Source organism: Sphaerodactylus townsendi, linkage group LG17 (genome assembly GCF_021028975.2).
Source record: "Sphaerodactylus townsendi isolate TG3544 linkage group LG17, MPM_Stown_v2.3, whole genome shotgun sequence".
NCBI classification, from domain to species: Eukaryota; Metazoa; Chordata; class Lepidosauria; order Squamata; family Sphaerodactylidae; genus Sphaerodactylus; species Sphaerodactylus townsendi.
Window position 1 is genome coordinate 9,502,320 of NC_059441.1, and position 12,994 is coordinate 9,515,313.

The following is a 12,994-nucleotide window of genomic DNA, read 5'->3' on the forward strand; positions in this document are numbered from 1 at the left end:
CCCACCTCCCTCCTCGCTGCATCCCTCCTCCCACCTCCCTCCTCGCTTTCTTTCTTCTCTCTCTTCTTCTTCTTCTTCTTCTTCTTCTTCTTCTTCTTCTTCTTCTTCTTCTTCTTCTTCTTCTTCTTCTTCTTCTAAGCTGTCCCTTCCTAACCTCAGTCCCTGTGCATCGAAGCAGAGGATAGAAGTGGACCAGAGGCACCATTCCTGGGAAAACCAGTATGAATCCCAGGTGCAGCTCCAGACTGTTTTGCACACCTCCTTGGGTGGCCTTGGGTGTAGCCCATCATCCATGGGTGGCTTGTGCTACCTCCCAGGGCTGTTGTGAGGCTGAAATAGCACTTGAGGTTCCCCAGGGTAGGGGTTTGGTGGCAATGTTACAACAGTGCCGTAAAGGGTGGGCTGCTGGGGCTGGGTCCTCCGAACTGCTTTTATTCTCCCATGAGCCAGTCAACGTTTCCAGGGGTCGCCGTAAGTATCGCAAGCCGGTGTGTCCGTCTGCTTTGCTGAGAGCGTGTTTTGCTTTCTGTTCCCTTCCGCAGTCAACGACACGAAGAGGAAACAGAAGGTGCTGGGCCCCAACCAGAAACTGAAATTTAACCCAACCGAGTTGATCATTTACTGCAAAGACTTTCGGATCGTCCGGTTTCGTTTCGACGAAGCGGGGCCAGAAAGTGCAAAAAAGGTACCGTAGCCTGCGCGCGTTGTTTTTTCATTTCCTTGAATGCTGGCTAGAGTTGATGCATACTCAGCTGTGGCAGGAGAACGATGTAAATGGTTACTGTGGCTTGCTGCAGGCACAAGGTGTCTCGGAACTCAGTGCCCTCTGACATCTTTCCCGGTGCCTGCCAAATGTGTTTGTTTATTTGTTTGTTTGTTTGTTATATTTTTAGACCGCCCTCCCCAGTAGGCTCAGGGTGGTGTACTCCATAATTTAATATGTAAAATAAAACATAAAACAGTGGCGTAGGAGGTTAAGAGCTCATGTATCTAATCTGGAGGAACCAGGTTTGATTCCCAGCTCTGCCGCCTGAGCTGTGGAGGTTTATCTGGAGAATTCAGATTAGCCTGTGCACTCCCACACACGCCAGCTGGGTGACCTTGGGCTAGTCACAGCTTCTTGGAGCTCTCTCTGCCCCACCCACCTCACAGGGTGTTTGTTGAGAGGGGGGAAGGGCAAGGAGATTGTAAGCCCCTTTGAGTCTCCTGCAGGAGAGAAAGGGGGGATATAAATCCAAACTCTTCTTCTCTTCTAATTCAGTCTGTAATTTAAAACAATCCACATGGTGACCGTTCCCTCCCCCCCAATCCCATCCACGTGGGGGCTGGATGACACGAGGGTCTGATGGCTATCCCGGCTGGCCAAACGCCTGGCAGAACAGGTCCGTTTTAGGGTTAAGCACCTGGACTCCTGAGCACCTGGACTGTTAAGGCATTTGCAACCTCAGGTCAAAGAGGATCAAGATTGGTAGCCATAAATCGACTTCTCCATAAATCTGTCCAAGCCCCTTTTAATGCTTTCCAGGTGAGTGGCCATCACCACCTCCTGTGGCAGCATATTCCAAACACCAATCACACATTGCGTGAAGAAGTGTTTCCTTTTATTAGTCCTAATTCTTGTATAGGACCAGAGTGATCCGGTCCCCACACGATGTTCCCGTCAGTAATCTTTAGAAAGTGAGCGGGGCTCCTGCGTCGGGAACGATTTGATCATCCGTCTGCGCCCCACGCAGAGGGGTTGCAGAACTACCCACTCACAGCAGATGTCAGTCGGAAGGCGGCAGTACATCGAGGAACAGTAGGCACCGTCCTCATGGAGAGAGAGCATTTGGCTCAGGATGGCCTGTGAACATCCAGCCGCTCAGTTCAGACATGTAGCAAGATGTGTTTTTCAGAAGGGTTTCTTCAGGGAGGAGGAGGAGGAGGAGGAGGAGGAGGAGGAGTCAGTTTAACAGGCTCGCAACCACTCATCTTCTGCCAGCGATGAGCCACTGCCAGAGTCCTGGCTTTTGTGCTTCCTCCAGAGATCCCAACATACTGTGCAGACCTAAAGATGGATGGATCAAGCACTCTAATGCAGTGATGGCGAACCTATGGCACTCCAGATGTTCATGGACTACAATTCCCATCAGCCCTTTCCAGCATGGCCAATTGGTTCGCCACCACGGCTCTAACGGCTCAGTTGAATCTTCCAGGGCTGGAATGCTGTTGTGTATTGAGAGCCGGCAGCGGTGTATGGCTAAGAGCAGGTGCACTCTAATCTGGGGAACCGGGTTTGATTCCCCGGTCTGCCACTGGAGCTGTGAAGGCTTAGCTGGTGAGCTAGATTAGCTTGTGTGCTCCAACACGGCTGGGTGACCTTGGGCGAGTCACAGTTCTTTGGAGATCTCTCAGCCCCACCTACCTCACAGGTGTTTGTTGTGAGGGGGGAAGGGAAAGGAGACTGTAAGCCAGTGTTTTCCAACCTTTTCGAGGTCAGGGTACCCTTGACCTCACTCTTCATATCTCACGGTACCCCTGCCGCCACCCTCCACCTTCCCCTCCCATTGCCCCTGCTTGCCACACCCCCCACCTTCCCCTCCCAGGGTGAAGGGAAGCACTGGGGGTGGTGGTGGCTGCTGACCTTGTGGCAGGCCCTGCCCCATGGGCCAGCTCCATGTCCTTGCTGGCGCCGGTGGGAGACACTACAAAAATGGGGGGGGGGGTAGTGTTGCCGCGGTACCCCTGGGACATGCTCACGGCACCCCAGGGTACCACGGAACCCTGGTTGAGAATGGCTGCTGTAAGCCCCTCCTTACAGGAGAGAAGGGCGGGGGGATATAAATCCCAAAGTTTTCTTCTCTTCTATTAACACATGATATCCATAGTGGAGTTTCTGTGGATGCTGGGAACGGAAACTTTTCACCAGCTTCTCCCCTGCTTCCCGTGGCTGTCCTTAACCTTATGTCACACAGAGGTTAGGATGTGAACATTCACACGTAGCTCCTGGAAAGTTGGAGCAAGGTTTTCCTCCGGCATCCGCTTAGCTTTCTGCATCGGCTAAAAAACCCCGCCCAGGTTGAGTGAGAACAAGAGGTCCATTCAGTGTTGCGTCTGCCAACTTGTTTGCCCTTTGGGGTTTTAAATTTCTCACACTGCGGTGCGTAGAGGAGGTAGGAATTGTAAACACCTGTCTGGTTCATCTCTTCCAAAATGCTGCTAACGAGCTGGAAGAATTTACATGCCGTCCGTCTGAATTTGCGCAGCCGGCGCTCCCTCTAAAAAGCCTCCCTTTCTTTCTGCGGAAGGATTAGTTCACTCGGAGGAAAAGGTCGCCGGGCCTTGCAGCAATATTTGCACAAACCAAGCAAGGACGACTCATACTTTCCTTCGGCCTCAGATGCGTTTTGTCCGTGCTTGATTCGTACCGGCTTCCAAAACTGCGTCAAATCCACCATCTCTTTCTTCCTGCCTCTGCTCTGGAATGTGACACAGGAAAGGGTCCCTGCCAGCGGTGCCTGGGGCCGGCCAATTGGTGGAGGCTGTTGTGTGTGATCTGCAATTCAGCATCCTGCACCAATAAAAAGTAATGTGCCTAGCGGGGCCTTCTGCACACGCTCCAGAACGAGAGTGAACGTTGCAGTATATATTCTGTACGTACTTCTCCTCAGCTCTAAAGCCAGGCTTCCGATGGCAGCCACGGCTCTTATGATGCCAGCGAGCCACTTTCCTGGCACCCGCTGAGTCTTTTTATAGAAAGTGTGCGGGGCCAGGTGGTGGGAAAGCAGCCTTTCACTGCATCAGGCACCTCTGTGTGTCCAGGCAGTCTGGGTCTGTACGAAGGATACGAAGGAGCCAGCAAGCAGTAGTGGTTAACAGCAGCAGAGTCTAATGTGGAGAACTGGGTTTGATTCCCCGCCCCTCCGCATGAGCAGCGGACTCTTATCTGGTGAAACAGATTCCTAACTGTAGATGCAGGTTTCAAAAGGCCTGTTATGGCGTTTTGTAGCAAGCTCTTGGGATAAGAAGAAGAAGAAGAGTTTGGATTTAAATCCCCCTTTCTCTCCTGCAGGAGACTCAAAGAGGCTTAGAATCTCCTTGCCCTTCCCCCCTCACAACAAACACCCTGTGAGGTAGGTGGGGCTGAGAGAGCTCCGAGAAGCTGTGACTAGCCCAAGGTCACCCAGCTGGCGTGTGTGGGAGTGCACAGGCTGATCTGAATTCCCCAGATAAGCCTCCACAGCTCAGGCAGCAGAGCGGGGAAATAACCCGGCTCCTCCAGATTAGATACATGAGCTCTTAACCTCCTATGCCACTGCTGCTCCTAAGGTCATTATGAGTTGTTGTTTTTTTAAAGATAACTTCCAGTACTTACCAAATAAGAGGTCCTGCTGTATTGCAGAATGGACAGGAAAATCTTCCGCTTTAAAGACCTGGGCTCCAGTGTGGTGTAGTGTTTAGGAGCAGGTGCACTAATCTGGGGAACCGGGTTTGATTTCCTGCTCTGCCACTGGAGCTGTGGAGGCTTATCTGGTGAACTAGATTAGCTTGTGCACTCCCAACACATGCCAGCTGGATAACTTTGGGATAGTCTCAGCTCTTTGGAGCTCTCTCAGCCCTACCCACCTCACAGGGTGTTGTGGGGGGGGGGGGGGAAGGGAAAGGAGATTGTCTGCCCCTTTGAGTCTCCTAACAGGAGAGAAAGGGGGGGATATGAATCCAAACTTTTCTTCTTCTCCATCACTAATTTTACCTGATCTGCCCGTGTGTTTACAGAGCGGCTGGGCTCCAGCTGTGAATTAACAGGGGACCTTTCAGCCTCCTACAGTTTTGTTCAGCTGTTTTTGCTGTTAAGTCCACAAAGTCTCCCGAAGAAGAAAACAAGCTCAGACCTTGTGGGAGGAAGTTCAGAGAAAGGGAGCTTCTAAGCAAGCGGAGGCTGCGGACAGGGCCGAGTCAGCAACTCCGGAGGAAGCGACGCGTGCTTAAATAGCCGTCAAACGCAACAGTTTTCCGTGGGAACCGGAGAGGCCGTTGTCCAAGTTCATCGGCGCAGCTAAAACGCAGGAATCCCCTCAAAGGCTGCGGTTCACATCGAGCAGATTAGTTTGTCTCAATTAATCAAGAGCCTCATTTTAAGCCTCTGTTGATCCCACTGAATATCTCACCCGGGGCTTAAGTCACACGGGATAGGTCACCCCAAAATCGCTGTGGCTCCATGGGGATTTGAACCCAGATCTCACAGCTCTTAGTGCACGCATCATTACTCTGCACGGGCGGCAGAGAGAAAATAGGATCGCACTCCGCGACCCTGGGACGGTGCAGCAGGGAGGGAACGAGTGGGAGGCAAAGAAGAGCTGACTGAGTTACAGAAAGTTTGTCTGCTTTGGAAAACACTGTCTCCGCTCCCTCACTCCAAAACCAGATTGTCAGGGCAGCCAGGAGCAGCAGTGGCGTAGGAGGTTAAGAACTAGTGTATCTAATCTGGAGGAACCGGGTTTGATTCCCCGCTCTGCCGCCTGAGCTGTGGAGGCTTCTCTGGGGAATTCAGATTAGCCTGCGCACTCCCACACACGCCAGCTGGGTGACCTTGGGCGAGTCACAGCTTCTCGGAGCTCTCTCAGCCCCACCTACCTCACAGGGTGTTTGTTGTGAGGGGGGAAGGGCAAGGAGATTGTCAGCCCCTTTGAGTCTCCTTACAGAAGAGAAAGGGGGGATATAAATCCAATTCCTCCTCCTCCTCCTTCGTATGTGATAAACAATCTACATTCTGAATCAGTTGCTGGTTTTCCGGTTCTGGCTTTAATTGCACTTGCTCTGGAGCAGCAGTGGCATAGGAGGTTAAGAGCTCGTGTATCTAATCTGGAGGAACCGGGTTTGACTCCCAGCTCTGCCGCCTGAGCTGTGGAGGCTTATCTGGGGAATTCAGATTAACCTGCGTACTCCCACACACGCCAGCTGGGTGACCTTGGGCTAGTCACAGCTTCTCGGAGCTCTCTCAGCCCCACCTACCTCACAGGGTGTTTGTTGTGAGGGGGGAAGGGCAAGGAGATGGTCAGCCCCTTTGAGTCTCCTGCAGGAGAGAAACGGGGGGATATAAATCCAAACTCTTCTTCTTCCACAAAAGGAGCTGAAGCGTTGTGTTTTCAGACTGGACTTCGAATATCTCTCAGTACAGACATTTCTCTCCCTCCCACCCAGAATTGCAGCTTTTCAGCTGGTGCAGGGCAGGGGGTGTCGAACAAGAGAGTTCAGCCGCCTCTTGCCTGGCAGGGCAGTAGGACAGAGTCACATGGGCAGCTAAAAGGTCCTTTCAGCCTGGCATGATGTGTGGCCGGTGCTGTCAGTTGGAGGCAAGGCCTGGTCTTACTAGTTGCTCATGTGTTGTTCTTATTTTTGTGGGGGGAACTTTTTTGTTTGTTTGAGAACATGACCCCCGATTCTGCACACGCTGCGCTGTGGCCGGATTTCAAGAAGGTGGCGTTCGATTCGATTTCGAATACCTTTAATGGCATATAAATAGTTTGACGTTAACATTGCAAGATAATAACAGCCTTTACAACTTCTGACGAGTTAAAATAACACCATTAAAAAATTTAGCCACTGCTTCCAACAGCTCGTAGTTGTGGCTGTTTAAAAGATATATAACCTTCTGTTTATCTGTAATGCCTTCACTTCCATGCAGGAAGGGGATTATGTGCTTCTTCCTACCTATCTCATAAAAAGGACAATCCAACAGTATATGAGATACTGTTTCCACAGAACCCATGCCACACGGGCATTTCCTTTCTTTATGTGGGATTCCAAGGTGGTGTCCAAGGCTAAATGAAGAAGGCAAGGCATTACACCTAGCTAAGGTGATTGCTCTACGTCAGGGGTCCCCAAACTTTTTAAACAGGGGGCCAGTTCGCTGTCCCTCAGACTGTTGGAGGGCCGTGTAGTAATGCACTGCTGACCCAGCAGCACCGTGGTAGAACGTTGGGACGCCAACGGACCTACGGCCTTCTGGTCGCACCGCACCCCCACTCCTCATCCCCCCCCCATGAGTCACGGGTCATGAACTGTCTGGCTCAGTCACCGGGCGCAGGGACAATGGTCTTGCCCCTGGGTGAGGATTAGGCTCAGACGCCACGCTCCTCTCCTCAAGATCGTAGCCAGGTGGGGAGATCATGCATCACATGATGATCTCCCGACCTCCCGCCTCCGGGCCTCCCGGAACTCCCCCCGGTCCCTCCCTCCTACACCATAGAGTAACAATAAAAGGTGCCAGGAACCAGCACGCTGGAGACTCGCTTAGGAACACGGAGCTCCAAGGCCCGGGCCACATGCGATCTCCACCAGATGTTATCTTCTCCTCCGCCTCTCGTCTCGCTCTTACGCTTCGACCACGTGGCTTCCATCATAATGACTAAAAAAAACAATGAACAAATGCACAAAATGATTGTAAAATGTCTGATTTCACCCTTTCAGCCTTTCTGTCATGGTCTATAAGCTTGTGAACAGTGACCAAAGTATGTCAAGTACAGGGTGGGCTCCAAATATTGTTGGGGAGGCTGTGGAACACCTTCCCCTGTAAAAAAAAAAAAAGTAGAACTTTCCTCTAATGAAGTACCCCATCTAACCCAGGATCAGGTATCTTCCTGGGTTCTTTTCTCCTTCTAGCAGCAGCCAGCGAAGCGATTCGGCCAGCCTGGCTGGATGCCAATGGGGAGTGGGAGGCGGAAACAGAAAGCCCGGAGCAGCAGCCATGGAGTAGTCGAGAGGGAAGGGCGGAGCAGTGCCATGCTGGGCATGTGGCGGTTTCCAACCCCAGGGTCAGAAAATGCATGGAGATTTGGGGGTGCCATCATGTAACTGCAATCAACGGCTGTTGGGGCCGGTTCCTCCTCTCCCTCGAGCCCCCACTGCACATGAATGGAGCCATCGCTGCCATGCCTGGCGGGCCGGATAAATGCCTTCAGGGGGCCACATTTGGCCTCCGGGCCGTAGTTTGGGGACCCCTGCTCTACGTGAAAGTGGCGTTCAAAAGCAGCAGAGGACGGCTCTCTGTTTTGCCCAGTAAGCACTACCCAGGGGGAAGCGATGAATTGGAGAAGCGTTTTTTCTCATGGCGGACAGGAAAACACCAAACTTTCTCCTCCTCCCTTTGTGGCATTTCTTCCGAAGCCGGTGGAATTTGCAGCCTGGCGCTGCTTCCATTACAGGCCCCGAACAACGGTGCCACTATGCGCCTCGAACGCTTTTGGGGGTAGACACCAAACAAGCTGGGCTTTTTATCGGGAAGAAAATAGTTTCCATCTCTGCGTTGGCATCTGTTGTCTAAAATCTCCGGTGGCTTTTGTCTTCGACAAAGGGCTCGTTTCTCAGAGCTGCGCCTGCCGTTTCCCTATGTATTTTTTCCCAGCGTAAATAAAGGTCAGCAGAACACAGACGTGGGGTTTGCTCGTCCTGGTCCGCCGATTGCGTCAGTAGGGTGACCGCCTCTGGGCTGATTTGGAGCAGAAGCTGGGGGAAGGCTGGGTTTGAGGAGGGGAGGGTTTAATGGGGTAGTGTGGTGTAGTGGTTAAGAGCAGGTGGATTCTAATCTGGAGAACTGGGTTTGATTCTCTATTCTGCCGCTTAAGCTGGGAAGACTTATCTGGGGAACCAGATGTGTTTCTGCACCCCTACATTCCTGCTGGGTGACCTGGGGCTAGTCACAGTTCCAGTGGTGGGATCCAAAAATTTTAGTAACAGGTTCCCATGGTGGTGGGATTCAAACTGTGGCGTAGCGCCAATGGGGCTGGGCGGGGCATGACAGGGAGCGTGGCCGGGCATTCCGGGGCGGGGCTGTGGCAAGGACGCAGCCAAGCACCGGTCTTTGGGCGGGAAACGAATGCACGCAGGCGCAGGCTGCCACACACGCCGGTGCACCTCCTGCTAGACTGTTTGCCTCCCAAGCCCTGGCCACTGCTGAGAGGGAGGGGGCGCAATCCAAGGCAAAAATCACGTGGCAAAATCACCAATTAGTAACCCCCTCTTGGCACACACAAATAATTAGTAACCTACTCTCGGGAACCTGTGAGAACCTGCTGGATCCCACCTCTGCACAGTTCTCTCAGGATTCTCTCAGCCCCACTGACCTCACAAGGTGTCTGTTGTGGGGAGAGGGAGAGCTTGTAAGCCAGTCTCCTTACAGGAGAGAAAGGTGGGGTATAAATCCAAACTCCTCCTCCTCCTCATTTTCAGATTGTCCACTTGCTGAAGCTGCTGTTTCGTCCGGGGGGTCCACCCTGTTGGAACAAAGTGGGGGGGTCATTGTAACATGGAATCAAGATCCAAAAAATTACACTGTAAGAGTCTTGCAGCAAAAAGCTGTATAACTCATATCAATTTGTGGAATAAGAAGGCTCCAATAGATCAGACACGAGGAAACCTTCCCTGGTCTTGTATTCGCTGGCAAAAACTATAAACCAGTGGTGGCGCCCCTTTGGCATTCCAGATGCTATGGACTACAATTCCCATCAGCCCCTGCCAGCATGGCCAATTGGCAGGGGCTGATGGGAATTGTAGTCCATAACATCTGGAATGCCAAAGGTTCGCCACCACGGCTATAGACAGTAGCTGAACAAGCAATTCAGCCTTGCGCAACTGTGCTACAGTAGTAGGATGCTGGAAAAGTACTTTAATATCTTCAGGTGCTCAGTCCAGGAGGACAACCTGAGAGTCAACCAAGCCCGCTCAACTTGCTGATCGGGCTTAGCTGAGGTTCTGGAACACCTGAGGTCCGATCCCCTTTCTACCGTGAAGTTTGCAGGGTGACTTTGGGCTGGTGTGTCTGTCTGTCTCGCCCTGAGCCATTGTTTCTAGTAAATAGTGGGGACGGTGCTCGGAGAGCCTTATGGTTCTTTTTTGCTTCCTCCTCCAGGTGTGTCTTGCGATAGCTCACTATTCCCAGCCGGCCGATCTTCAGCTCCTCTTTGCCTTCGAATATGTGGGAAAGAAATATCACAACCCAGGTAACCGTTTCGCGTTTCGTCGTAACTCAGACAGGCAAATTAAGATGCAGAGATGCTTGTGTCGTCAGTGTGAAGTTTTGTGCAAAACTCCCCAAAAGGGTTTGTTTCGCAGGATAAGAACATAAGAACAAGCCAGCTGGATCAGACCAGAGTCCATCTAGTCCAGCTCTCTGCTACTCGCAGTGGCCCACCAGGTGCCTTTGGGAGCTCACAGGCAGGAGGTGAAAGCAATGGTCTTCTGCGGCTGTTGCTCCCGAGCACCTGGACTGTTAAGGCATTTGCAATCTCAGATCAAGGAGGATCAAGATTGGTAGCCATAGATCAACTTCTCCTTCATAAATCTGTCCAAGCCCCTTTTAAAGCTATCCAGGTTAGTATTACCATCACCTCCTGTGGCAGCATATTCCTTAAACACCCAATCACACGCTATGTGAAGAAGTGTTTCCTTTTATTAGTCCTAATTCTTCCCCCCAGCATTTTCAATGGATGCCCCCTGGTTCTAGTATTGTGAGAAAGAGAGAAAAATTTCTCTCTGTCAACATTTTCTACCCCATGCATAATTTTATAGACTTCAGTCATATCCCCCCTCAGTCGTCTCCTCCCCAAACTAAAGAGTCCCAAACGCTGCAGCCTCTCCTCATAAGGAAGGTGCTCCAGTCCCTCAATCATCCTCGTTGCCCTTCTCTGCACTTTTTCTATCTCTTCGATATCCTTTTTGAGATGTGGCGACCAGAACTGAACACAGTACTCCAAGTGTGGTCGCACCACGGCTTTATATAAGGGCATGACAATCTTTGCAGTTTTATTATCAATTCCTTTCCTAATTACAGTGATTAGATTAGATTAGCGATTCCTTTCCTAATTACAGTAATTACAGGGATGTTACAGTGACTTGCAACGTACCCCCCATATGCCTCCTTGTACCATTTTGGTTGCCCTCCTCTGGACCCGTTCCAGCTTGTCAATATCCTTCTTGAACTGAGGTGCCCAGAACTGTGTACAATATTCCAGATGAGGTCTAACCAATGCGGAATAGAGAGGTCCAATTACATCCCTCGATCTACCAGGGGTCTGCAGCCTGCGGCTCTCTAGATGTTCATGGACTACAGTTCCCATCAGCCTTGCCACTTGGCCATGCTGGCAGGGGCTGATGGGAATTGTAGTTCATGAACATCTGGAGAGCCACAGGTTGCAGACCCCAGATCTAGACACTGTACTCCTATTGATACAGCCCAGAATCACATTGGCTAGGTGACCTTTGAGGCTCTATGCTTCTGTGTGCCTCTTCAGAGTCCTATTGTATGGCCGAATTCACTATTTTCAGCAGCTAATACAGCCTCTGTCCATTTGAAGTGCTCATATGTCATAGTCTGATCTTGTTTTTACCTGCTTATTTTATAATATGGCCGCTAACTGTAGGAGCCCTAAGTTTCCGACTTGGACGGTCCCAGAGTAACGCAATAGCGCAGAACCTCTGCTAGTGAAAAGACAGACTTGCCTTTTGCGTGCTGCCTGAACCACAAATCCTATTTTATTCGTTAAGATTTTCCTCCCACGCCTCTGCATAAAAAGGCTCTCAGGGCCTGTTTTGAGCAGAGCCAAATAATACCATAAAATAGTTAATAATAATAGATTTACCAAAAAATATTTTAAAAGGTTACTGGGCCTGCCCACCGCTCGTCCAAATCAGGCACTAAAACCTTGGAACGAGATTACAGTAAATGCCGGTTGAAACTCAACACAGGTCCTTTTACGGCGGAGAGCTCCAAGAAGGTTTGAGGCGATGCCAAGTGTGAGAGTTCGGTTCCTGCCAGGAAATCTGGGTACCCAGGCCTGGGTCTCACTGAGATGGTAAACCTGTATCTGGGCTTTACCACCCCAGGCTGCAGGTGTGAATGTGGCAGCTAACCACAAGGAGTATTTCCTACTGAAAAAAGCATCCTTTCCCATAGAGAGCTAGCACCCTAGGGTGTAGACTTGGCTGGAACCCTCCCCCCGCACTTACTACTCTGCCTTCAAGTGGGAGTGGGGATTTTATTCTGTAACAGAAAGAAAGTATCTCCGCCAAGTGAACTCCCACCTGCGGGACGAAGTGGAACCATCCAAGCAGAGGTCAAATTCTGCTGTGAGAACGAGGCCCCAGCCTCTACTTCTGGAGCCGAATAAGATTTCACGAGCGTATTTTTATTGCTCGTGCCGGGGTGATGCTGTTGCCAGCGAATGTATGGCGAATGTTTATTTCCCCTCCTGCGGCTTTGGGAAGGAAGTTTGGAAGACGTTTGGGAGCCCATGGAAAGTGTGGTTTGTGTGTGTGTGTGTGTGCGTGCAGAAACTTTAGCGTCGTTCTCAGTGAAATTGTTCCACTCTGTCACTGCTGCAGAGAGGATCTAAATCCTCTTTGCTTTTAGCTGATGCGGGAGGCGCTGTTTTCGCGTTTCCCCCTCCCGCTCCAAGAGCGCTTGGCAGCCTCGTCTGGGGCTCTTGCCAGAGATGCTGTAAGCCTTGATGGCGAACCTTTTCGAGACCGAGTGCCCAACTTAAAACCCAAGACCCACTTGTTTATCGCAAAGTGCCAACACAGCAATTTAACCTGAATACTGAGGTTTCAGTTTAGAAAAAACGGTTGGCTCCGAGGCGCACGTTACTCGGCTGTAAGCTTGGTGAAGCAACCGTACAACACTTCGAATGGGTGAATCACGACCCTAGGAGGGTTTACTCAGAAGCAAGCCCCATTGCCAGCAACCGAGCTTACTCCCAGGTAAAGGATCGTGCCATAGGTTTGCCACCACTGCGATCGGAAGGGATGTTTTTAAAGCCTACCTTTTACTTTTCTCGTAGCAAAAAAGGTGAACGGAATAGACCCCGGGGGAGGAGGAGGAGGAGGAGGCAGCAACCAGCAGACCCCTTTGTTTGAAACGTACTCGGACTGGGACAGAGAAATCAAGAGGACGGGGGCCTCCGAGTGGCGCGTGTGTTCGGTCAATGAAGGATACATGATTTCTACTTGGTAAGTTTCC

At 51.2% G+C, this 12,994-nt stretch overlaps 1 protein-coding gene across 1 annotated transcript in view; it reads left to right on the top strand.

Moving 5' to 3' along the window:
* Window positions 1–12,994, top strand: part of LOC125446117 (myotubularin-related protein 10-like) — a 57,807-nt gene that overhangs the window by 30,129 nt on the left and 14,684 nt on the right. Inside the window, 3 exon segments of the mRNA XM_048519625.1 lie at window positions 543–685; window positions 9,887–9,977; window positions 12,816–12,984. Of these exon segments, the coding sequence (XP_048375582.1) occupies window positions 543–685; window positions 9,887–9,977; window positions 12,816–12,984 (403 nt within the window).